This window comes from Bombina bombina, chromosome 2, assembly GCF_027579735.1.
Source record: "Bombina bombina isolate aBomBom1 chromosome 2, aBomBom1.pri, whole genome shotgun sequence".
Taxonomy (NCBI): domain Eukaryota; kingdom Metazoa; phylum Chordata; class Amphibia; order Anura; family Bombinatoridae; genus Bombina; species Bombina bombina.
Genome location: NC_069500.1, coordinates 667,991,902 through 668,019,707, shown reverse-complemented (window position 1 = coordinate 668,019,707; position 27,806 = coordinate 667,991,902). Strand labels below are relative to the sequence as shown.

Sequence of the window (27,806 nt, the reverse complement as noted above, 5' to 3'; positions counted from 1 at the left end):
GACCAGTTCTGGATCTAAAATTATTGAATCGCTATGTAAGGATACCAACGTTCAAGATGGTAACTGTAAGGACTATATTGCCTTTTGTTCAGCAAGGGAATTATATGTCCACAATAGATTTACAGGATGCATATCTGCATATTCCGATTCATCCAGATCATTATCAGTTCCTGAGATTCTCTTTTCTAGACAAGCATTACCAATTTGTGGCTCTACCGTTTGGCCTTGCTACAGCTCCAAGAATTTTCACAGAGATTCTCGGTGCCCTTCTGTCTGTAATCAGAGAACAGGGTATTGTGGTATTTCCTTATTTGGACGATATCTTGGTACTTGCTCCGTCTTTACATTTAGCAGAGTCTCATACGAATCGACTTGTGTTGTTTCTTCAAGATCATGGTTGGAGGATCAATTTACCAAAAAGTTCTTTGATTCCTCAAACAAGGGTAACCTTTCTGGGTTTCCAGATAGATTCAGTGTCCATGACTTTGTCTTTAACAGACAAGAGACGTCTAAAATTGATTACAGCCTGTCGAAACCTTCAGTCTCAATCATTCCCTTCGGTAGCCTTATGCATGGAAATTCTAGGTCTTATGACTGCTGCATCGGACGCGATCCCCTTTGCTCGTTTTCACATGCGACCTCTTCAGCTCTGTATGCTGAACCAATGGTGCAGGGATTACACGAAGATATATCAATTAATATCTTTAAAACCGATTGTTCGGCACTCTCTAACGTGGTGGACAGATCACCATCGTTTAATTCAGGGGGCTTCTTTTGTTCTTCCGACCTGGACTGTAATTTCAACAGATGCAAGTCTCACAGGTTGGGGAGCTGTGTGGGGATCTCTGACGGCACAAGGAGTTTGGGAATCTCAGGAGGTGAGATTACCGATCAATATCTTGGAACTCCGTGCAGTTTTCAGAGCTCTTCAGTTTTGGCCTCTTCTGAAGAGAGAATCGTTCATTTGTTTTCAGACAGACAATGTCACAACTGTGGCATACATCAATCATCAAGGAGGGACTCACAGTCCTCTGGCTATGAAAGAAGTATCTCGAATTTTGGTTTGGGCGGAATCCAGCTCCTGTCTAATCTCTGCGGTTCATATCCCAGGTGTAGACAATTGGGAAGCGGATTATCTCAGTCGCCAAACGTTGCATCCGGGCGAATGGTCTCTTCACCCAGAGGTATTTCTTCAGATTGTTCAAATGTGGGGGCTCCCAGAGATAGATCTGATGGCCTCTCATCTAAACAAGAAACTTCCCAGGTATCTGTCCAGATCCCGGGATCCTCAGGCGGAGGCAGTGGATGCATTATCACTTCCTTGGAAGTATCATCCTGCCTATATCTTTCCGCCTCTAGTTCTTCTTCCAAGAGTAATCTCCAAGATTCTGAGGGAATGCTCGTTTGTTCTGCTAATAGCTCCGGCATGGCCTCACAGGTTTTGGTATGCGGATCTTGTCCGGATGGCATCTTGCCAACCATGGACTCTTCCGTTAAGACCAGACCTTCTGTCTCAAGGTCCTTTTTTCCATCCGGATCTGAAATCCTTAAATTTAAAGGTATGGAGATTGAACGCTTGATTCTTGGTCATAGAGGTTTCTCTGACTCCGTGATTAATACTATGTTACAGGCTCGTAAATCTGTATCTCGAGAGATATATTATAGAGTCTGGAAGACTTATATTTCTTGGTGTCTTTCTCATCATTTTTCTTGGCATTCTTTTAGAATACCGAGAATTTTACAGTTTCTTCAGGATGGCTTAGATAAGGGTTTGTCCGCGAGTTCTTTGAAAGGACAAATCTCCGCTCTTTCTGTTCTTTTTCACAGAAAGATTGCTATTCTTCCTGATATTCATTGTTTTGTACAAGCTTTGGTTCGTATAAAACCTGTCATTAAGTCAATTTCTCCTCCATGGAGTTTGAATTTGGTTTTGGGAGCTCTTCAAGCTCCTCCGTTTGAACCTATGCATTCATTGGACATTAAATTACTTTCTTGGAAAGTTTTGTTCCTTTTGGCCATCTCTTCTGCTAGAAGAGTTTCTGAATTATCTGCTCTTTCGTGCGAGTCTCCTTTTCTGATTTTTCATCAGGATAAGGCGGTGTTGCGAACTTCTTTTGAATTTTTACCTAAAGTTGTGAATTCCAACAACATTAGTAGAGAAATTGTGGTTCCTTCATTATGTCCTAATCCTAAGAATTCTAAGGAGAAATCATTGCATTCTTTGGATGTTGTTAGAGCTTTGAAATATTATGTTGAAGCTACGAAATCTTTCCGTAAGACTTCTAGTCTATTTGTTATCTTTTCCGGTTCTAGGAAAGGCCAGAAAGCTTCTGCCATTTCTTTGGCATCTTGGTTGAAATCTTTAATTCATCTTGCCTATGTTGAGTCGGGTAAAATTCCGCCTCAAAGAATTACAGCTCATTCTACTAGGTCAGTTTCTTCTTCCTGGGCGTTTAGGAATGAAGCTTCGGTTGACCAGATTTGCAAAGCAGCAACTTGGTCCTCTTTGCATACTTTTACTAAATTCTACCATTTTGATGTATTTTCTTCTTCTGAAGCAGTTTTTGGTAGAAAAGTTCTTCAGGCAGCGGTTTCAGTTTGAATCTTCTGCTTATGTTTTTTGTTAAACTTTATTTTGGGTGTGGATTATTTTCAGCAGGAATTGGCTGTCTTTATTTTATCCCTCCCTCTCTAGTGACTCTTGTGTGGAAAGATCCACATCTTGGGTAGTCATTATCCCATACGTCACTAGCTCATGGACTCTTGTTAATTACATGAAAGAAAACATAATTTATGTAAGAACTTACCTGATAAATTCATTTCTTTCATATTAACAAGAGTCCATGAGGCCCACCCTTTTTTGTGGTGGTTATGATTTTTTTGTATAAAGCACAATTATTCCAATTCCTTATTTTATATGCTTCGCACTTTTTTTCTTATCACCCCACTTCTTGGCTATTCGTTAAACTGATTTGTGGGTGTGGTGAGGGGTGTATTTATAGGCATTTTAAGGTTTGGGAAACTTTGCCCCTCCTGGTAGGAATGTATATCCCATACGTCACTAGCTCATGGACTCTTGTTAATATGAAAGAAATGAATTTATCAGGTAAGTTCTTACATAAATTATGTTTTTTGCAATCTTAAATTATCAACATATGGCAAAAACAGCACATAAACATTATATAATATAAAAATAAGCTAAATAGTTACCTAAAAAACGCTTTTTTAATAATCAAAACATGGCTGTGTAAATATTTATAGGGATGTACTGTGATAAATAGGGAGTAAATGCTTTTTCCGACAGGCGTAATTTATTATTATTATTACACCCCAGCTCGTCTGCGCAAAGTTACGTCTATTTGATAAATTCAGGCGCACATGTGCGCTTCTCCGGAGGCGAGCTGGGGCGCAGTTACAGGCGAAGCACATACAGAGTTCGCCTAGCCTTTGATAAATCTAGCCCTTAGTCTGAACTTCAAATGAGTAGTAGATTTTTTCTGAAAATTTTCAGTTGTCTATTTATACTCCTACTATATTATTTGACAGCCATCAGCCAATCAGAGATGCATATATTCTTGCACATGCTCAGTAGGAGCTGGTAAATCAAAAAGTATAAATATAAATAGACTGTGCACATCTTGTTAATGGAAATAAATTGGAAAGTTGTATAAAATTGCATGCTCTATCTGAATCATTAAAGTTTAATTTTGACTTGAGTGTCCCTTTAAGTAATTCAAGTTAATCAATATCAGAGGTTTGCAGAACTTTCCTTTATTTATTTAATTCTAATAAAGGACATAAAGCAAGATTAGATGTCACATCTGGTGAAAGTCTCACGTATATTATAATGGTTATTTTTAGGTGATCACATCATTCAGAAAGCTTTTATGTCTGTTACTCAGGTTTGATGTCTCTTTTGCTAGGTTATCCTGTTGCTTATCATGCTGATTATGCGAAAACGAGTTGCCCTCACTATTGCCTTGTTCCATGTGGCTGGGAAGGTTTTCATCCATCTCCCGCTGCTCGTCTTCCAGCCCTTCTGGACCTTCTTTGCTCTGCTGTTGTTCTGGGTGTACTGGATCATGGTCCTGCTTTTTCTGGGAACCACAGGTAGGGACAAAAACGATAATGAACTGAAACTGGTTTAACTATTATTTAAGTAGCAGACCATAGAAACATGGTTGTTGTATCATACTTGTGCATTGTAGTTAATTTGTCATGCATGAGTTAAAATGTTTTCGAATCCCTTGTATAAATTTCAGCAACGTAAAATGAATTCAAGTGTGGTCTTTCATCCTGCAATACTTTGCCTTTGTTACAGCAGAGAGCAGAATATTTTACCTACAACAAAAGCCAACTCCAAATCCTTTTCAAAGCCATTAGAGCCATTATAGCTATAATTTGCAAAAGCTTTTTGTTTGTTTAGGGGGGAAAAGCTTTGCAGACAGCGGTGCTGTGGCATTTTCGAATACTGAGTCGTTTCAGAAACACCTTTTGTTGTAGATACATAGTTTATATTCAATTCTGTAGTACCCAGCTTTATCTTTTTAATATGTTAAGTACAGTTAAACTAATCACATTGACAGATACTACCAACTTATTTTTTCTTTTGTTCAACAGAAAACTCAGCCCCACTGTTTTCATAAAATGGTCTACAAGGTAATCACATGTGAGATTACACTATGGACCAATAGGATAAGACAAAAACATCTCTACATACCAGAACTTTAATGCCTCGCCACTCTCCCAGTATCCCCCAGTCAAATTGTTCAAATTTGCTTAATTCTCATGGTATCTTTTTTTTTTTATTGAAGAGTAAAACTAAGTAGGCTCTTAGGGGCTCAGGAGTGTGCAATTGTCTATAGTACTCTATGGCAGCAGTGTTTTGCAACATTATTTTTAGCTTGTTATAAAATGTTGCAAAGCACTGCTGCCATAGAGTACTATAGACACGTGCACACTCCTGAGCCCCTAAGAGCCCACCTAGTTTTAATCTTCAATAAATTATACCAAGAGAACAAAGCAAATTTGATAATAGAAGTAAATTAAATTAAAATTGGCGTGCTCTATCTGAATCATGAAAGTTTCATTTTAACTTTACTGTCCCTTTAAAATTTACATGGGCTAACATAATAGAGTATGTAATTTCTTTCATGTAATTAGCAAGAGTCCATGAGCTAGTGACGTATGGGATATACATTCCTACCAGGAGGGGCAAAGTTTCCCAAACCTCAAAATGCCTATAAATACACCCCTCACCACACCCACAATTCAGTTTTACAAACTTTGCCTCCGATGGAGGTGGTGAAGTAAGTTTGTGCTAGATTCTACGTTGATATGCGCTCCGCAGCAAGTTGGAGCCCGGTTTTCCTCTCAGCGTGCAGTGAATGTCAGAGGGATGTGAGGAGAGTATTGCCTATTTGAATGCAGTGATCTCCTTCTACGGGGTCTATTTCATAGGTTCTCTGTTATCGGTCGTAGAGATTCATCTCTTACCTCCCTTTTCAGATCGACGATATACTCTTATATATACCATTACCTCTGCTGATTCTCGTTTCAGTACTGGTTTGGCTTTCTACAAACATGTAGATGAGTGTCCTGGGGTAAGTAAATCTTATTTTCTGTGACACTCTAAGCTATGGTTGGGCACTTTGTTTATAAAGTTCTAAATATATGTATTCAAACATTTATTTGCCTTGACTCAGAATGTTCAACTTTCCTTATTTTCAGACAGTCAGTTTCATATTTGGGATAATGCATTTGATTTAATCATTTTTTCTTACCTTCAAAAATTTGACTTTTTTCCCTGTGGGCTGTTAGGCTCGCGGGGGCTGAAAATGCTTCATTTTATTGCGTCATTCTTGGCGCGGACTTTTTTGGCGCAAAAATTATTTTTCGTTTCCGGCGTCATACGTGTCGCCGGAAGTTGCGTCATTTTTTGACGTTATTTTGCGCCAAAAATGTCGGCGTTCCGGATGTGGCGTCATTTTGGCGCCAAAAAGCATTTAGGCGCCAAATAATGTGGGCGTCTTATTGGCGCTAAAAAATATGGGCGTCGCTTTTGTCTCCACATTATTTAAGTCTCATTTTTCATTGCTTCTGGTTGCTAGAAGCTTGTTTTTTGGCATTTTTTCCCATTCCTGAAACTGTCATTTAAGGAATTTGATCAATTTTGCTTTATATGTTGTTGTTTTTTCTCTTACATATTGCAAGATGTCTCACGTTGCATCTGAATCAGAAGATACTACAGGAAAATCGCTGTCTAGTGCTGGATCTACCAAAGCTAAGTGTATCTGCTGTAAACTTTTGGTAGCTATTCCTCCAGCTGTTGTTTGTATTGATTGTCATGACAAACTTGTTAAAGCAGATAATATTTCCTTTAGTAAAGTACCATTGCCTGTTGCAGTTCCTTCAACATCTAAGGTGCAGAATGTTCCTGATAACATAAGAGATTTTGTTTCTGATTCCATAAAGAAGGCTATGTCTGTTATTTCTCCTTCTAGTAAACGTAAAAAATCTTTTAAAACTTCTCTCCCTACAGATGAATTTTTAAATGAACATCATCATTCTGATTCTGATAACTCTTCTGGTTCAGAGGATTCTGTCTCAGAGGTTGATGCTGATAAATCTTCATATTTATTTAAAATGGAATTTATTCGTTCTTTACTTGAAGAAGTTCTAATTGCTTTAGAAATAGAGGATTCTGGTCCTCTTGATACTAATTCTAAACGTTTGGATAAGGTATTTAAATCTCCTGTGGTTATTCCAGAAGTTTTTCCTGTTCCTAATGCTATTTCTGCAGTAATTTCCAAAGAATGGGATAAATTGGGTAATTCATTTACTCCCTCTAAACGTTTTAAGCAATTATATCCTGTGCCGTCTGACAGATTAGAATTTTGGGACAAAATCCCTAAAGTTGATGGGGCTATTTCTACCCTTGCTAAACGTACTACTATTCCTACGTCAGATGGTACTTCGTTTAAGGATCCTTTAGATAGGAAAATTGAGTCCTTTCTAAGAAAAGCTTATCTGTGTTCAGGTAATCTTCTTAGACCTGCTATATCTTTGGCTGATGTTGCTGCAGCTTCAACTTTTTGGTTGGAAACCTTAGCGCAACAAGTAACACATCATGATTCTCATGATATTATTATTCTTCTTCAGCATGCTAATAATTTTATCTGTGATGCCATCTTTGATATTATCAGAGTTGATGTCAGGTTTATGTCTCTAGCTATTTTAGCTAGAAGAGCTTTATGGCTTAAGACTTGGAATGCTGATATAGCTTCTAAATCAACTCTACTTTCCATTTCTTTCCAGGGTAACAAATTATTTGGTTCTCAGTTGGATTCTATTATTTCAACTGTTACTGGTGGGAAAGGAACTTTTTTACCACAGGATAAAAAATCTAAGGGTAAAAACAGAGCTAATAATCGTTTTCGTTCCTTTCGTTTCAACAAAGAACAAAAACCTGATCCTTCATCCTCAGGAGCAGTTTCAGTTTGGAAACCATCTCCAATCTGGAATAAATCCAAGCCAGCCAGAAAGGCAAAGCCTGCTTCTAAGTCCACATGAAGGTGCGGCCCTCATTCCAGCTCAGCTGGTAGGGGGCAGGTTACGTTTTTTCAAAGAAATTTGGATCAATTCTGTTCACAATCTTTGGATTCAGAACATTGTTTCAGAAGGGTACAGAATTGGTTTCAAGATGAGACCTCCTGCAAAGAGATTTTTTCTTTCCCGTGTCCCAGTAAATCCAGTAAAAGCTCAAGCATTTCTTAATTGTGTTTCAGATCTAGAGTTGACTGGAGTAATTATGCCAGTTCCAGTTCAGGAACAGGGGATGGGGTTTTATTCAAATCTCTTCATTGTACCAAAGAAGGAGAATTCCTTCAGACCAGTTCTGGATCTAAAAATATTGAATCGTTATGAAAGGATACCAACGTTCAAGATGGTAACTGTAAGGACTATTTTGCCTTTTGTTCAGCAAGGGAATTATATGTCCACAATAGATTTACAGGATGCATATCTGCATATTCCGATTCATCCGGATCATTATCGGTTCCTGAGATTCTCTTTTCTGGACAAGCATTACCAGTTTGTGGCTCTGCCGTTTGGCCTTGCTACAGCTCCAAGAATTTTTACAAAGGTTCTCGGTGCCCTTCTGTCTGTAATCAGAGAACAGGGTATTGTGGTATTTCCTTATTTGGACGATATCTTGGTACTTGCTCAGTCTTTACATTTAGCAGAATTTCATACGAATCGACTTGTGTTGTTTCTTCAAGATCATGGTTGGAGGATCAATTTACCAAAAAGTTCATTGATTCCTCAGACAAGGGTAACCTTTCTGGGTTTCCAAATAGATTCAGTGTCCATGACTCTGTCTTTAACAGACAAGAGGCGTCTAAAACTGATGGCAGCTTGTCGAAACCTTCAGTCACAATCATTCCCTTCGGTAGCCTTATGCATGGAAATTCTAGGTCTTATGACTGCTGCATCGGACGCGATCCCCTTTGCTCGTTTTCACATGCGACCTCTTCAGCTTTGTATGCTGAATCAATGGTGCAAGGATTACACAAAGATATCTCAATTAATATCTTTAAAACCGATTGTTCGACACTCTCTAACGTGGTGGACAGATCACCATCGTTTAATTCAGGGGGCTTCTTTTGTGCTTGCGACCTGGACTGTAATTTCAACAGATGCAAGTCTCACAGGTTGGGGAGCTGTGTGGGGATCTCTGACGGCACAAGGAGTTTGGGAATCTCAGGAGGTGAGATTACCGATCAATATTTTGGAACTCCGTGCAATTTTCAGAGCTCTTCAGTTTTGGCCTCTTCTGAAGAGAGAATCGTTCATTTGTTTTCAGACAGACAATGTCACAACGGTGGCATACATCAATCATCAAGGAGGAACTCACAGTCCTCTGGCTATGAAAGAAGTATCTCGAATTTTGGTTTGGGCGGAATCCAGCTCCTGTCTAATCTCTGCGGTTCATATCCCAGGTGTAGACAATTGGGAAGCGGATTATCTCAGTCGCCAAATGTTGCATCCGGGCGAATGGTCTCTTCACCCAGAGGTATTTCGTCAGATCGTTCAAATGTGGGAACTTCCAGAAATAGATTTGATGGCGTCCCATCTAAACAAGAAACTTCCCAGGTATCTGTCCAGATCCCGGGATCCTCAGGCGGAGGCAGTGGATGCATTATCACTTCCTTGGAAGTATCATCCTGCCTATATCTTTCCGCCCCTAGTTCTTCTTCCAAGAGTAATCTCCAAGATTCTGAAGGAATGCTCGTTTGTTCTGCTGGTAGCTCCGGCATGGCCTCACAGGTTTTGGTATGCGGATCTTGTCCGGATGGCCTCTTGCCAGCCGTGGACTCTTCCGTTAAGACCAGACCTTCTGTCTCAAGGTCCTTTTTTCCATCAGGATCTGAAATCCTTAAATTTAAAGGTATGGAGATTGAACGCTTGATTCTTCGTCAAAGAGGTTTCTCTGACGCTGTGATTAATACTATGTTACAGGCTCGTAAATCTGTATCTAGAGAGATATATTATAGAGTCTGGAAGACTTATATTTCTTGGTGTATTTCTCATCATTTCTCATCCGAGAATTTTACAGTTTCTTCAGGATGGTTTAGATAAAGGTTTGTCCGCAAGTTCCTTGAAAGGACAAATCTCTGCTCTTTCTGTTCTTTTTCACAGAAAGATTGCTATTCTTCCTGATATTCATTGTTTTGTACAAGCTTTGGTTCGTATAAAACCTGTCATTAAGTCAATTTCTCCTCCTTGGAGTTTGAATTTGGTTCTGGGGGCTCTTCAAGCTCCTCCGTTTGAACCTATGCATTCATTGGACATTAAATTACTTTCTTGGAAAGTTTTGTTCCTTTTGGCCATCTCTTCTGCCAGAAGAGTTTCTGAATTATCTGCTCTTTCTTGTGAGTCTCCTTTTCTGATTTTTCATCAGGATAAGGCGGTGTTGCGAACTTCTTTTGAATTTTTACCTAAAGTTGTGAATTCCAACAACATTAGTAGAGAAATTGTGGTTCCTTCATTATGTCCTAATCCTAAGAATTCTAAGGAGAAATCGTTGCATTCTTTGGATGTTGTTAGAGCTTTGAAATATTATGTTGAAGCTACTAAATCTTTCAGAAAGACTTCTAGTCTATTTGTTATCTTTTCCGGTTCTAGAAAAGGCCAGAAAGCTTCTGCCATTTCTTTGGCATCTTGGTTGAAATCTTTAATTCATCTTACCTATGTTGAGTCGGGTAAAACTCCGCCTCAGAGAATTACAGCTCATTCTACTAAGTCAGTTTCTACTTCCTGGGCGTTTAGGAATGAAGCTTCGGTTGATCAGATTTGCAAAGCAGCAACTTGGTCGTCTTTGCATACTTTTACTAAATTCTACCATTTTGATGTATTTTCTTCTTCTGAAGCAGTTTTTGGTAGAAAAGTACTTCAGGCAGCGGTTTCAGTTTGAATCTTCTGCTTATGTTTTTCGTTAAACTTTATTTTGGGTGTGGATTATTTTCAGCAGGAATTGGCTGTCTTTATTTTATCCCTCCCTCTCTAGTGACTCTTGTGTGGAAAGATCCACATCTTGGGTAATCATTATCCCATACGTCACTAGCTCATGGACTCTTGCTAATTACATGAAAGAAAACATAATTTATGTAAGAACTTACCTGATAAATTCATTTCTTTCATATTAGCAAGAGTCCATGAGGCCCGCCCTTTTTTTGTGGTGGTTATGATTTTGTATAAAGCACAATTATTCCAATTCCTTATTTTATATGCTTTCGCACTTTTTTATCACCCCACTTCTTGGCTATTCGTTAAACTGAATTGTGGGTGTGGTGAGGGGTGTATTTATAGGCATTTTGAGGTTTGGGAAACTTTGCCCCTCCTGGTAGGAATGTATATCCCATACGTCACTAGCTCATGGACTCTTGCTAATATGAAAGAAATTAATTTATCAGGTAAGTTCTTACATAAATTATGTTTTTTTTGCAATAAAGGCCCTTTATGGTATTTGACATCAGGAGTGTTAACAGATGATTAAAACTGGAACTTGTATATTGATATACATTTGTAAAATGTTTTATTCTACCGTCTACACATTTATGCTTTTTTTCTCTTAGTCAGTCTTATGATTGAAGGAAAAAACAACTTAAAGGGACATGAACCCCACATTTTTTATTTCATGATTTAGAAAGAGAATGAATTTTAAACATCTTTCTTATTTACTTCTTTTATCTCATTTGTTTTATTCTCTTGATATTCTTTGCTGAAAGCATATCTAGATATGCTCAGTAGCTGCTGATTGGTTGCTGCACATAGAAGCCTTGTGTGATTGGCTCACCCATGTGCATTGCTTTTTCTTTAACTAAGGATATCTAAAAAATGAAACAAAATAAATAATAGAAGTAAATTGTAATGTTGTTTAAATTTGTATTCTCTATCTGAATCATGAAAGAAAGATTTGGGGTTTAGTGGCCCTTTAAGTGTTCTCTCTAGGACGTATATTATGGGCACACACCCGACTGATTTTACTGACCACCTGCCTTAAATTTAAGCCAATATTAAGCTATAATTAGTGAATAGTATTTTTTTAATATCCTTATTAAATCAATGTATTTTAAATAATGCAATTTATTTGTATTTTGGAAAGCTTCATTTACATTTATTAAAAAAATACAATGTTAACCATCTCTAGCCAGGCCTTTAACCATCTGGGAAGCCAAGTGGCAACAGGGACTGAGGCTGGGCAAGCCATTATCTTTCCATTACTCTATCATGGAGGGTGCGGTCCCTATAGATAAGGCACTGCACATCTCTAAATGGGAACAGAAACTTGAGTTCACTGTCCCTACCAAAGAATGGCACCGTACACTACTCCTCACAAACAAAACCCTTCATTGTATCACTATGCGCGAGACCTTTATTAAATTGCTTACACAATGGTATTTTGTGCCTACTAGATTAGCGGCAATTTTCCCTGAAACATCCCCGATCTGTTGGAGAGGCTGCAGCGGTGTAGGAGACATGACCCACATCTGGTGGTCTTGCCCTAAGTTGAGGCCCATCTGGGACAGGTGCTTCTTGACCTTGCTGCATATGGGTATTTCTCTCCCCCGCACCCCAGAAGTTGCCTTACTCCACGTGGGTACTTGCAAACTTCCCAGACACTATGCTTCATTGAGCATCTATCTCCTCTCAGCTATCAAACTTAACATAGCCAAAGCATGGAAAAGAATTAACCCCCCATCATGGTCTGACATATCCCAAACCATGGCCTATATCTACACCATGGAAAAGCCTATCTATTACTCCAGGGATAGAGTTGACTTCTTTGAACTAATTTGGGCAGAATGGAAGAATAGGATTGACACGACATGGCTCCCTAGCTTTGAGACTTAAGTCAGAGTATCTTAATTATGTAGAATCGGTACGCCATCCCACACCTTCTCAGATTTAACTAACGAGCCATTGTAGGTTCATATCCGCGTCGATCATGGACCCGCTTCCCCTCCCCCGCCCCTCTCTCCCCTTGGATGAGCCCCCCCCCCCTTTTTTTTTTTTTTTTTTTTTTTTTTTGTTTTCCTACCCCCTTTCACTCATCATAGACTCAAGCGAACAATCTTATTACTCCCTTATATCAATACGGTGGTGTTTATGTTTTCTAAGTTTTCTTGGTCGCATGTTGTGTGATTACCTATGTATCCATTACTTTTGTTTTATCGCTGGAATAGTACGCTTTGGTCGTACTAATTGCTGTTCCTGTTTATTTTATCTGAAAAACTAATAAAACATATATTTAAAAAAAAAAAATAAAAAAAAAAAAAATACAATGTTGTAATATGCAAAGTATTCCACTCGCTCCCACCCTGCTACTTCATATTGCCAACTATGGAGGAATGCTGATTCCTTAGTCATCATTTCTCTTTAGCCCCTTTATAAGCATACTATTAGGGGAATTTTATGTTGTTGTACCTAGGTTTACTTTGCAATGTCATATGCTATAAAGATGATTTATAAATGTTCTTTAACCAAAGTTCTGTTCTTGATATTTAAAGCGATATGAAACCCAAATTATTTTTATTTCATGATTCCATGCAATTTTAAGCAACTTTCTAATTTACTCCTTATGTCAACATTTTCTTTGTTGCCTTTATTTGAAAAGCAGGAACGTAAGCTTAGGAGCCGGTCCGATTTTTGCTTCATCACTGGGTAGTGCTTGCTTATTGGTGTGTCTTAAATAGGGAGTAAATTAGAAAGTTGCTTAAAATTGCATGCTCTCTCTGAATCATGAAATAAATAATTTTGGTGTTCATATCCCTTTAATAAAGGTTGCTTGCTTAATCATAAATAAGTCGCTCATAGATAGTGATGTTAACATTGTATATATGAGAGAATTTGCCAGGCCATAGCGTTTCCACAAAAAGGAAAATATTGGCTTACAGAAATGTTATTTTTGTTAGATCTTGAGCTTTTTTTTTCTTTGTCTGGATGCATTTATGCACTTGCCGGTATGTGCTCAGCTGTCAAGCGCTTAACGTTTTCACTATGGTTGTAGTCATGTGGGAATTACATGTTTATCATTAATTGTAAAGATAATATAAGGGACTGGATATAACAGGTTAATTTGTCTACACTACTCACAATTAGAGATGTTATTTCTCTTCTTCATCTATTTTGGTTTTGCCACCTAAAAATGTTGGAACAACCATGTGCCTTTGTGCTCAACAACAGATTAGATGCACAGTAACACGAACAAAATTAAATGAATACAAATGCAGTCAGTAATTATTTTGCATTCTATAAAATGCTTAAGTTCTAGACTTAAATATGAGATATTAAACTGAGTGAAGATCTGCATTGATGTACTTGGGCAAAGTATTTGATTTGTATCGCTTCTATTTGTAATGCATTAGGGTAGGACGCAGGTGTATCAAGCTAAGTTTATTGCCTGGGGCCACTAGCTATGTGCTTTTATCCCATGGGGGTCACATGAAACAAAGTGAGGTGATCGGTTACTGGGAAGTGACATTTACCTGAGTAGAAGAGCATGATTTGGACGTTGTAGCCCTCAACAGGGACATACACAGTTGTCTATAGTATCGTGTGAATGTCAAGTGAAGTTATTACTCCTAAAACAGTATAACAGGGTATAAAAAGTGGCATTTATCCAAGCTGTGCATGGTGGGAGTCTTCATACTAGTTACACCTTCTTAGAACCCTTAACAAAATGACCAACCTAAGAAAATGATTTACCTATAAACAAGGGAGTGCAGATGAACTATATTGTGAGTTGAGACCACTGCTATGTAGTACTTTTGATACACTATGACTTGTCATTCTAGAAATGCTCATGTGCTGTGCAAATGAATCCTGGCATTACTAGTTATCTGTACTGTTCCATTCCATAATCTGTACTGTTACCTGCTCTATTATAGAACTAGCTTATGTATTCCTCCCTCGTACATATTTTTCCTGCAGTAGAATAGCCACCTGCTTTTTTTCTCACACACTCCCAGATTTGTATCAGATCTGGTGGGTATATGTCATCTGACCACTGCAGAAGATAGAAAAGCCCTGAGCTTTACTCTAGAAGAAATCATTAATTTTGCACAGATTAAGAAAAATGCTTTTGGTCCCTCTCAGTCCAGCATCCTCCTTGCTACTTGCCTTTGTCAGGGCACCTGCTTGCAACCTGGTGGTCCCAATATACAGTTACCCCTGTACACTTGAGAGGATTATTCTTCTATTTCCCAAGGTGAATTTATTAACTCGAGGGAACCTGCTGTAGAATATACTTTGTGAACCATATGGTATATTTTTTTGTATTAATTGGACCTATACTGGATCAGTATGCATGTGTTTGTCATTATTTTCACTGCTACGTTTAAGACCCAAGGCCAGTTATTTACACTAAAACACAATATGTTACGGTAAAACGATTTAATTTGCAATTCATTACTTAAAGGCATAGAAAGGTCATAAATTGAAATGTGTATGGCTGCATTTCGATTTTAAATAGAAGCATTTTTGCAGTATACTTCCATTAACAAAAATGCTTCTTGTAAAGGTTCTTACTGGTTTTCAGTTGAATACGCACATATGCTGCGAGGACCCGTGCACCAGTATTCAAACACCATGCCTGCTCACAGCGTCAACAGTGTCTGACACAAATGAAATCTTCACAGACATAATATTCACCACTGCCAGTTCTCTGAGCTTGAATACTGATGCACAGCCCATTACAGCACATGTGCTAATATCCTTTTCTCCTGTTAAGTGTGGTCAGTCCACGGGTCATCATTACTTCTGGGATATTAACTCCTCCCCAACAGGAAGTGCAAGAGGATTCACCCAGCAGAGCTGCTATATAGCTCCTCCCCTCTACGTCACCCACCAGTCATTCTCTTGCACCCAACGAATAGATAGGATGTGTGAGAGGACTGTGGTGATTATACTTAGTTTTATACCTTCAATCAAAAGTTTGTTATTTTATAATAGCACCGGAGTGTGTTATTCCTTCTCTGGTAGAATTTGAAGAAGAATCTACCTGAGTTTTTTCTATGATTTTAGCCGGCGTAGTTAAGATCATATTGCTGTTTCTCGGCCATCTGAGGAGAGGTAAACTTCAGATCAGGGGACAGCGGGCAGATTAATCTGCAAGAGGTATGTAGCAGCTTATTATTTTCTGACAATGGAATTGATGAGAAAATTCTGCCATACCGATATAATGTAAACTCAGCCTTAAATGCAGTAGCAGGCAACTGGTATCAGGCTGTCTTGTATGTATATTTTACTCTTCAGTATTTCTGGGGAATGGCACTTCACTGGAATTATACTGTATGCATAAGACTTTAGCCTATTTTGCAGGGACTAGCAACAGGCTTTTTAATAACACTTAATTTATTTATGTTAAACGTTTTTTGCTGGCATGTAAAATCGTTTAATTTTCTGAGGTACTGGGTGAAAAAATGTTTTGGGCACTATTTTTTCCACTTGGCAGTCGTTTTTATTTAATTTATGACAGTTTACTGATCTCTCTCACTGTTTGTGTATGAGGGGGAGGGGCCTTTTTTGGCGCTTTTGCTACGCATCAAAAATTCAGTCAGAGGTTTATTGTCTTCCCTGCATGATCCGGTTCATCTCTACAGAACTCAGGGGTCTTCAAAACTTGTTTTGAGGGAGGTAATCACTCACAGCAGAGCTGTGAGATTGTAGTTGACTGTGATAAAAACGTTTATTTCTGTATTTTTTTTTTTGCTATGAGGGTTAGTTATCCTTTGCTAATGGGAGCATCCTTTGCTAAAAGTGTGTTTTTTTTACAAAGATTTGATGCTATAACTTTTCAGTTTATCAATTTTCAACTGTCATAACTTTTTCTGTGCTTCTTATAGGCACAGTACGTTTTTCATATTATAGTAAATTACTTGAAAAGTATTTCCAAGTTGCTAGTTTATTTGCTAGTGTGTTAAACATGTCTGATTCAGAGGAAGATATCTGTGCTATATGTGCTAAAGCCAAAGTGGAGCCCAATAGAAATTTATCTACTAACTGTATTGATGCTACTTTAAATAAAAGTCAATCTGTACAAATTGAACATATTTCACCAAACAACGAGGGGAGAGTTATGCCGACTAACTCTCCTCACGTGTCAGTACCTGCATCTCCCGCTCGGGAGGTGCGTGATATTGTAGCGCCGAGTACATCTGGACGGCCATTACAAATCACATTACAGGATATGGCTACTGTTATGACTGAAGTTTTGGCTAAATTACCAGAACTAAGAGGTAAGCGTGATCACTCTGGGGTGAGAACAGAGTGCGCTGATAATATTAGGGCCATGTCAGACACTGCGTCACAATTTGCAGAACATGAGGACGGAGAGCTTCATTCTGCGGGTGACGGTTCTGATCCAAACAGACTGGATTCAGATATTTCAAATTTTAAATTTAAGCTGGAAAACCTCCGTGTATTACTAGGGGAGGTGTTAGCGGCTCTGAATGATTGTAACACAGTTGCAATACCAGAGAAATTGTGTAGGTTGGATAAATATTTTGCGGGTACCGTCGAGTACTGACGTTTTTCCTATACCTAAGAGACTTACTGAAATTGTTACTAAGGAGTGGGATAGACCCGGTGTGCCGTTCTCACCCCCTCCAATATTTAGAAAGATGTTTCCAATAGACGCCACCACACGGGACTTATGGCAAACGGTCCCTAAGGTGGAGGGAGCAGTTTCTACTTTAGCTAAGCGTACCACTATCCCGGTGGAGGATAGCTGTGCCTTTTCAGATCCAATGGATAAAAAGTTAGAGGGTTACCTTAAGAAAATGTTTGTTCAACAAGGTTTTATATTGCAACCTCTTGCATGTATTGCGCCTGTCACGGCTGCAGCAGCATTTTGGTTTGAGTCTCTGGAAGAGACACTTGAATCAGCTCCATTAGATGAGATTACACACAAGCTTAAAGCCCTTAAGTTAGCTAACTCATTTATTTCGGATGCCGTAGTACATTTAACTAAACTTACGGCTAAGAATTCCGGATTCGCCATTCAGGCGCGCAGAGCACTGTGGCTAAAATCCTGGTCAGCTGATGTTACTTCTAAATCTAAATTGCTTAATATTCCTTTCAAAGGGCAGACCTTATTCGGGCCCGGGTTGAAAGAAATTATCGCTGACATTACAGGAGGTAAAGGCCATGCCCTGCCTCAAGACAGAGCCAAACCTAAGGCTAGACAGTCTAATTTTCGTTCCTTTCGTAATTTCAAAGCAGGAGCAGCATCAACTTCCTCTGCACCAAAACAGGAAGGAGCTGTTGCTCGCTACAGACAAGGCTGGAGACCTAACCAGTCCTGGAACAAGGGCAAGCAGGCCAGGAAACCTGCTGCTGCCCCTAAGACAGCATGAATTGAGGGCCCCCGATCCGGGAACGGATCTAGTGGGGGGCAGGACTTTCTCTCTTCGCCCAGGCTTGGGCAAGAGATGTCCAGGATCCCTGGGCGTTAGAGATCATATCTCAGGGATACCTTCTGGACTTCAAATCCTCTCCCCCAAAAGGGAGATTTCATCTGTCAAGGTTGTCAACAAACCAAATAAAGAAAGAGGCGTTTCTACGCTGTGTACAAGATCTTTTACTAATGGGAGTGATCCATCCGGTTCCGCGGTCGGAACAAGGACAAGGGTTTTACTCAAATCTGTTTGTGGTTCCCAAAAAAGAGGGAACTTTCAGGCCAATCTTGGATTTAAAGATCCTAAACAAATTCTTAAGAGTTCCATCGTTCAAAATGGAAACTATTCGGACAATCCTACCCATGATCCAAAAGGGTCAGTACATGACCACAGTGGATTTAAAGGATGCTTACCTTCACATACCGATTCACAAGATCATTACCGGTATCTAAGGTTTGCCTTCCTAGACAGGCATTACCAGTTTGTAACTCTTCCATTCGGGTTGGCTACGGCTCCAAGAATCTTCACAAAGGTTCTGGGTGCTCTTCTGGCGGTACTAAGACCGCGAGGAATTTCGGTAGCTCCGTACCTAGACGACATTCTGATACAAGCTTCAAGCTTTCAAACTGCCAAGTCTCATACAGAGTTAGTACTGGCATTTCTAAGGTCGCATGGATGGAAGGTGAACGAAAAGAAGAGTTCTCTCCTTCCACTCAGAAGAGTTCCCTTCTTGGGGACTCTTATAGATTCTGTAGAAATGAAGATTTACCTGACAGAAAACAGGTTAACAAAGCTTCAAAATGCATGCCGTGTCCTTCATTCCATTCAACACCCGTCAGTAGCTCAATGCATGGAGGTGATCGGCTTAATGGTAGCGGCAATGGACATAGTACCCTTTGCACGCCTACATCTCAGACCGCTGCAATTGTGCATGCTAAAGCCACCATAGAAGAGAATTTCTGGTCTCTTGGGATCCTGGACATCTCTTGCCCAAGCCTGGGCGAAGAGAGAAAGTCTGCCCCCCACTAGATCCGTTCCCGGATCGGGGGCCCTCAATTCATGCTGTCTTAGGGGCAGCAGCAGGTTTCCTGGCCTGCTTGCCCTTGTTCCAGGACTGGTTAGGTCTCCAGCCTTGTCTGTAGCGAGCAACAGCTCCTTCCTGTTTTGGTGCAGAGGAAGTTGATGCTAAGTCAGTGGAATGGGGATTACTCAGACTTGTCCCCTACTCTGAATCTGGATCAAGAGACCAGAAATTCTCTTCTATGGTGGCTTTTTCGGCCACATCTGTCCAGGGGGATGCCATTCAGCAGGCCGGACTGGACAATTGTAACAACAGATGCCAGCCTACTAGGTTGGGGCGCTGTCTGGAATTCTCTGAAGGCTCAGGGACAATGGAATCAGGAGGAGAGTCTCCTACCAATAAACATTCTGGAATTGAGAGCAGTTCTCAATGCCCTTCTGGCTTGGCCCCAGTTAACAACTCGGGGGTTCATCAGGTTTCAGTCAGACAACATCACGACTGTAGCTTACATCAACCATCAGGGAGGGACAAGAAGCTCCCTAGCAATGATGGAAGTATCAAAGATAATTCGCTGGGCAGAGTCTCACTCTTGCCACCTGTCAGCAATCCACATCCCGGGAGTGGAGAACTGGGAGGCGGATTTCATAAGTCGTCAGACTTTTCATCCGGGGGAGTGGGAACTTCATCCGGAGGTCTTTGCCCAAATTCTTCGACGTTGGGGCAAACCAGAGATAGATCTCATGGCGTCTCGACAGAATGCCAAGCTTCCTCGTTACGGGTCCAGATCCAGGGATCCGGGAGCGGTTCTGATGGATGCTTTGACAGCACCTTGGACCTTCGGGATGGCTTATGTGTTTCCACCCTTCCCGATGCTTCCTCGATTGATTGCCAGAATCAAACAGGAGAGAGCATCAGTGATTCTAATAGCGCCTGCATGGCCACGCAGGACTTGGTATGCAGATCTAGTGGACATGTCATCCTGTCCACCTTGGTCTCTACCTCTGAAACAGGACCTTCTGATCCAGGGTCCCTTCAAACATCAAAATCTAATTTCTCTGAAGCTGACTGCTTGGAAATTGAACGCTTGATTTTATCAAAACGTGGTTTTTCTGAGTCAGTTATTGATACCTTAATACAGGCTAGGAAGCCTGTTACCAGAAAGATTTACCATAAGATATGGCGCAAATACTTATATTGGTGCGAATCCAAGAGTTACTCATGGAGTAAGGTTAGGATTCCGAGGATATTGTCTTTTCTACAAGAAGGTTTAGAAAAGGGTTTATCCGCTAGTTCCTTAAAGGGACAGATTTCAGCTCTGTCCATTCTTTTACACAAACGTCTGTCTGAAGTTCCGGACGTTCAAGCTTTTTGTCAGGCTTTAGCTAGGATCAAGCCTGTGTTTAAAACTGTTGCTCCACCATGGAGTTTGAACTTAGTTCTTAATGTTTTACAGGGTGTTCCGTTTGAACCCCTTCATTCCATTGATATCAAGCTGTTATCTTGGAAAGTTCTATTTTTAATGGCGATTTCCTCGGCTCGAAGAGTCTCTGAGTTATCCGCTTTACATTGTGATTCTCCTTATCTGATTTTTCATTCAGACAAGGTAGTTCTGCGTACTAAACCTGGGTTCCTACCTAAGGTGGTCACTAACAGGAATATCAATCAAGAGATTGTGGTTCCATCTTTGTGTCCTAATCCTTCTTCGAAGAAGGAACGTCTGCTACACAATCTAGATGTAGTCCGTGCCCTGAAATTTTATCTACAGGCAACTAAGGATTTTCGACAAACGTCTTCCCTGTTTGTCGTTTATTCTGGTCAGAGGAGAGGTCAAAAAGCTTCGGCTACCTCTCTCTCTTTTTGGCTTCGTAGCATAATTCGGTTAGCCTATGAGACTGCTGGACAGCAGCCTCCTGAAAGAATTACAGCACATTCTACTAGAGCTGTGGCTTCCACTTGGGCCTTTAAGAATGAGGCTTCTGTTGAACAGATTTGCAAGGCTGCAACTTGGTCTTCTCTTCATACTTTTTCCAAATTTGACACTTTTGCTTCCTCGGAGGCTGTTTTTGGGAGAAAGGTTCTTCAGGCAGTGGTTCCTTCCGTATAAAGAGCCTGCCTGTCCCTCCCGTCATCTGTGTACTTTAGCTTTGGTATTGGTATCCCAGAAGTAATGATGACCCGTGGACTGACCACACTTAACAGGAGAAAACAAAATTTATGCTTACCTGATAAATTCCTTTCTCCTGTAGTGTGGTCAGTCCACGGCCCGCCCTGTTTTTATGGCAGGTAAAAAATTTTTGAATTATACTCCAGTCACCACTACACCCTTTGGCTTCTCCTTTCTCGTTGGTCCTTGGTCGAATGACTGGAGGTGACGTAGAGGGGAGGAGCTATATAGCAGCTCTGCTGGGTGAATCCTCTTGCACTTCCTGTTGGGGAGGAGTTAATATCCCAGAAGTAATGATGACCCGTGGACTGACCACACTACAGGAGAAAGGAATTTATCAGGTAAGCATAAATTTTGTTTTTTAAGTTCTGTGTCATTGTGGAGGGGCCAGAAGCCGGTATAAATATATTTTTATTTTAAGACCCAAAGGAATTCACTCAATTGTATGCTATTACCACACATCAATAAGAAGCAGACTTCTTTCAAATAAGAAAAAATGATATGTGGTTGTCAAATCATGTAAAGATATTGTAACTAACAAATCTGTTTGTAGAGGAGTTTATAAGACCGTGCACAGAAATGTACTGCTTCTACGTCATTTGAAAGCTGGATGTCCCTTCTTTCCAAATAGTAGTTAGAGTGATGATAATAAAAATGATAAAAATAATAATAAAACCAGATATCACATCAGACTCCTGGCCCTGCAGCCAATCAGGTTTTAGACCCCTTCATTCAGCTACTTGGAATGCACTAACTCCCAGTATTGCATTGTTGCACTGGAGCCGACTCTACAATAAAGGATTCCAAGAAACCAAAGCAAATTTGAAAACAGAAATAAATTGGAAAGTTGTTTAAAAATTGCAAACTCTATCTGCATCTTGAGACTTTAATTTCGACTTTACTATAATTTCGGCTGCTTTCATGAGAGCATACTGAGGTAGACTTAGGAGCATGCCCATGTCTTAAACACTTTATGGCAGCATTCTTTGCAACATGGTTTGTAACAATGTTATATAAATACTGCTCAAGTAGTGCATGCTCCAGAGCCTATCTCAGTATGATTAACTGGATTGGAAAGCGTTTCAACAATTGATAAAAAAGGGAACGATCATAGAGTTTGCGTAAGTTTCAGCGCAACTGCTGAAACCCACGTCGCCCGTAAATTCATCTCGCACATCGGTGAATCACATAAGACACGCCACCATATGATATGCTGGCGTAAGTAAGACAAACTGGCGAGGCTCAGAAATATGCGCAACTACACATTTCTGGCGCCAGTATATTGCGCTCGTAAGTTAAAAATAGAGTAGTATTACACATATTAACAAAAATGCTTCTAATAAATACACTTTTGAAACTGCTATAGGTTTTAAGTGTGCACCAGCATTTTAAACTCAACACTTGCTCAGCAAACCTAGGGTGTTTATTTCATCTGGTAATGACTCAGTTTGTTATTGCTGGCATGATACAAGCCCCACTGGTGCTCTGAGCAGCTGCAATATTTAAAATGCTGGTGCACTGAGAATATCTAGCTCTGCTTCACATGCATGTGCAGAGAAAAATGTTTGGTTAACATTTTTTCCTAGCTCTTATACTTTACTATAGGTCTTCAGGCACGCTAATACTTTTAACCGTTTACTTTTAACTTGTAATATGCCTGTTACAATTACATTTCACTATAGAGTTTAGAAAAAAAACATACGCTTTTGTTTTTGACCTTGATTATTAAAAGGTTATATATTATTTTTTTTATATGAGGCGGTTTCTAGACACTTACAACAGGCCAGATAGACTTATTTAAAAAACTGTGATGTTGACAGCTACAAATGATAAAGAAACATAAGAATAGAGGGAAGAGAAGCATTAATATCTATAAACACCATGATAAAGCTGCAAATATTCTCTCAAGAGATTTGTTTGGCATACACATTAATATACAAATAAAAATGCTATTTTATGATAACATTAAAGAATAAAGGTATTCGAAATCTAAACTCTAGTGTGAAATAGATTTTTGTTCCCAAAAAAAGACAATATTAAGAAAAAGTCCTGTTTCACCTTTAAAATAAAGCCCCTATGTACTATATAGTAGCCAGGCGAACCCTGTGGTACTCGGGTCCGGACTGGGACCAAAAAAGGGCAGAGCAAGGCAAATCAGCCCCCCCCCCCCCCCGAATTCTAATTTAATACTCGTGCGATGAAACATCACAAGTGGTGATTGCAGGCCGGCAGGTTCACTACTTGTGACCCTGTCTGCCTGCAGGGATGGTAAATTTACCCCAATATGTGCAATCCAGCACTACAGAAATACACTCATGTGCACTAAGACACCCACATACTCATATGCATGCACATCACACATACACACACCTACACACATTCATATGCACGCACACCACGTATACACCCACATACACAAACCGCGTGTTGTGTTACACGTGACATCAATGGACCGAGGCCACACCTTTAGGAGATTTCAGAGTCGACACCGTGGAGGTTTTTATAGGGCTGATCTGGCTGCCAATAATGGCCATTTATGGTGTAGTACTGCTGTGCGCCTGGCTGTGCAGTCATTTTTGGGGGCATGAGCCACAACACAAAATACTCTTCAAAAACTCCTCCCAGGTATCAGTGTTATCTGTGACCCAATAACTGTAAATTAGTGTGCCTTGGTTGGAAAAAGACTGCAAATAATGACCTTGTGGGAAAATAATTATTGTCCCTCTAAATATGTGTCCTATTACTTGAGCTAATGTCCCACATACAACTGTGGAGCGTTCCTGTGTGTATAATAATAGTGAAACACAAATAATATGCTTCAGTGTGTCATCAAAAGAATATGAAAATCCTCAAAAATGGGATATTACATCCCAATGTGCTGCAGCTTAATGGTAACCGGTCCTCATAACTTTGGCAATAGTTCAGTCAATACAACACACACTTTTAATACAAAGCCTCCACCCTCTGGAATGCAGGGATTTCTCCTTGCCACAGTGGCGCATTCTTATTATAGACATCGGATTGCCGATCAATCTCTCCGGTCCAAATGTCCTGTTTGGCGTCTAGGCAGTACTTACATGGCCCACTTCCCTGTTGCGTGACTGTAGTCAACAAACTTACTGAAGCCGACACCAATAATAGTAACTCCCTGAAAGTGACAGTGTTTTTTTTATTGTGGTGCTGGTTTTTTCAGCAGTGGTGTGTGCAGTGTGGGTAATTAATAGGTGGGCAGGGCTAAGGGAACTAGCGGCCCACTGGTCATTTGCCGGTATGCCCGATGGTCAGTCCAGGCCTGGTGGTAATGGTCACTGGTGTGAATTAATATCCATTTATTTGTATAGAGGCTCATGGGAGCCCCTATGTGCAGATCAAAGTTACTATACCAAAAGGCCCTTATTTATATGAGAATAATCCTTTCTTCCTTTCTTCTTTTTGACTATAGCGTTTAGAAGAAGAAGAAAAATCCACAAACTATTGTAATAAAGATAGACATTTTTTCACAAATGATGTTGTGTAGGTCTCATGTATCATGATATATTCAAAAATAAAAATTATAGATTGAATCTGTTGGGTCTGCCAGAAAAACCCACAATATATATGTATCGGTTTCTCACTGAAAATTGGCCTGCAGTGAGTATTAAATGTGAGCAGCATCTAAAAAACTCTAAAACAGCTCAGCACAGGACTGGAAATGGCTCTGCATTTAATGGGTTAATCACTTTAAAAGGGATATGAAACCCAAAATGTTTCTTTCATTATTCAGACACAGCATAGATTCATATAAAAAAAAAAAGTTTCTAGTTTATTACTGTTATCAAATTTGTTTTCATGGTATAATTTGTTGAAGATATACCTAGATAAGGTAGCAGGCACATATCTGAAGCACTACATGGCAGGAAGAAGTGCTGCCATTTAGTGCTCTTGCAAATGTAACATTATTATAAAACTGCTGCCATATAGTGCGGCAGACACGTGCATGCTCCTGAGAAGTATGTGTTAAACACAGTTATATGACAGCAATAGTGCAATAAATAAAAGCCTCTAACACATTATATTGTTTTATTTTTATGTCCTTTTTCCTAATGTGTTCAAATTGCCCCTGCTTTTATAGAATTTTCTTGAGTTATTCCAACAGTAGGATTCACACCACAAAAAACACTAGAGACAAAAGTCATACATGTTTTTTTTCATGTTCTCCTAGAATATAATCCCAAGAAAATGAATATAAAATAAAAGCATTAAAATCACATCAGTATTACATACATTCTATCTATTTTGTTGTATTGAATTAATGTCTTAAAGGGACAGTCTAGACCAAAATAACTTTCATGATTCAGATAGGACATATCATTTTAACCCCTTAATGACCAAGGACGTGCAGGGTACGTCCTCAAAAAAAAGGCAGTTAACGCCTGAGAACGTACCCTGCACGTCCTCGGTGTGGAAAGCAGCTGGAAGCGATCCTGCTCACTTCCAGCTGCTTTCCGGTTATTGCAGTGATGCCTCGATATGGAGGCATCCTGCAATAACTCTAGATGGCCATCCGATGCAGAGAGAGCCACTCTGTGGCCCTCTCTGCACCGGACATCGATGGCCGGTATCGTTGGTGGGTGGGAGCCGACTTGGGAGGCGGTGGGCGGCCATCGATGGGCCGGGTAACGAAGAGGGGGGCGGGATCGGGGGCAGGGCCGATGGGGGCGCTCACGGGCGCGCGCGGGAACGCTACACTACAGAAAATATAACTTTTAAAAAGTTTGAATAAGGGGTATTTTAATTTAAAAAAAATATAAATCGAACATATCTAGGAGGGGGTGGGGGGTTGGTCTTTGGTGGGGCAGGGAGCTACACTACAGAAAAGGGGAAAGATTAAAAAATATCAGCAATTTTATTCTAAACTGGGTACTGGCAGACAGCTGCCAGTACCCAAGATGGCGTCCATTAAGACAGAGGGGAGAGTTAGAGAGCTGTTTGGTGGGGGATCAGTCAGGTTGGGGGCTAAAGGGGGGTCCTACAGAGCAGCATATGTAAATATGCCTCTCTTTTTTTAAAAAAAAAAAGCCCAAATATAGCTTTTATTTTAGTACTGGCAGAGTTTCTGCCAGTACTTAAGATGGCGGGGACAATTGTGGGGTGGGGGAGGGAAGAGAGCTGTTTGGGAGGGATCAGGGGGTCTGATGTTTCAGGTGGGAGGCTAAGCTCTACACTAAAGCTAAAATTAACCCTGCAAGCTCCCTACAAGCTACCTAATTAACCCCTTCACTGCTACCCATAATGCGTGTGATGCGCATTTAGCGGCCTAAGTACCAAAAAGCAACGCCAAAGCCATATATGTCTGCTATTTCTGAAAAAAGGGGATCCCAGAGAAAAATTTACAACCATTTATGCCATAATTGCACAAGCTGTTTGTAAATAATTTCAGTGAGAAACCGAAAGTTTGTGAAAAAGTGAACAATTTTTTGTATTTGATCGCATTTGGCGGTGAAATGGTGGCATGAAATATACCAAAATTGGCCTAGATCAATACTTTGGGATGTCTTCTAAAAAAAATATATATATACATGTCAAGGGATATTCAGGGATTCCTGAAAGATATCAGTGTCCCAATGTAACTAGCGCTAATCTTGAATAAAATGGTTTGGAAATAGCAAAGTGCTACTTGTATTTATGGCTCTATAACTTGCAAAAAAAGCAAAGAACGTGTAAACATTGGGTATTTCTAAAATCAGGACAAAATGTAGAAAATATTTAGCATGGGTGTTTTTTAGTGGTTGTAGATGTGTAACAGATTTTGGGGGTCAAAGTTAGAAAAAGTGTGTTTTTTTCCATTTTTTTTCTCATATTTTATAATTTTTTTATAATAAATTATAAGATATGATGAAAATAATGGTATCTTTGGAAAGTCCATTTAATGGCGAGAAAAACGGTATATAATATGTGTGGGTACAGTAAATGAGCAAGAGGAAAATTACAGCTAAACACAAACACCGCAAAAATGTAAAAATAGCCTTGGTCCCAAACGGACAGAAAATGGAAAAGTGCTGTGGTCATTAAGGGGTTAAACAATTTTCCAATTTACTTTTATCACCAATTTTGCTTTGTTCTCTTGGTATTCTTAGTTGAAAGCTTAACCTAGGAGGTTCATATGCTAATTTCTTAGACCTTGAAGGCCACCTCTTTTCAGAATGCATTTTAACAGTTTTTCACCACTAGAGGGTGTTAATTATATAGATAACACTGTGCTCATGCACGTGAAGTTACCTGGGAGCCAGCACTGATTGGCTAAACTGCAAGTCTGTCAAAAGAACTGAAATAAAGGGGCAGTTTGCAAAGGCTTAGATACAAGATAATCACAGAGGTAAAAAGTATATAAATATAACTGTGTTGGTTATGCAAAACAGGGGAATGGGTAATAAATAGGCTGACCATATTGCCGCTTTAAGAAGGAACACATATGAAAAATACATATGTGAGGGTTCTTATACAAAACCATTTCTTTAAACAGCCCTGACATATGTATTTTTCATATGTGTCCCTTTTTAAAGCGGCAATATGGTCAGCCTAGTAATAAAGGGATTATCTATCTTTTAAAACAATAAAAATTCTGGTGTAGACTGTCCCTTTAAGTTCTTAAAAAGTATTTGCTGACTACAGACAGGGTGTC

General features: G+C 39.7%; 1 protein-coding gene across 2 annotated transcripts in view; it reads left to right on the top strand.

The window, feature by feature from the left end:
- Positions 1–27,806, top strand: part of SLC44A1 (solute carrier family 44 member 1) — a 454,935-nt gene that overhangs the window by 320,656 nt on the left and 106,473 nt on the right. For both annotated transcript variants that reach the window (XM_053702619.1, XM_053702618.1), the window contains exon 9: positions 3,924–4,110. In XM_053702619.1, coding sequence (XP_053558594.1) covers positions 3,924–4,110 — 187 coding nt within the window. The remainder of the gene's footprint in view (positions 1–3,923; positions 4,111–27,806) is intronic.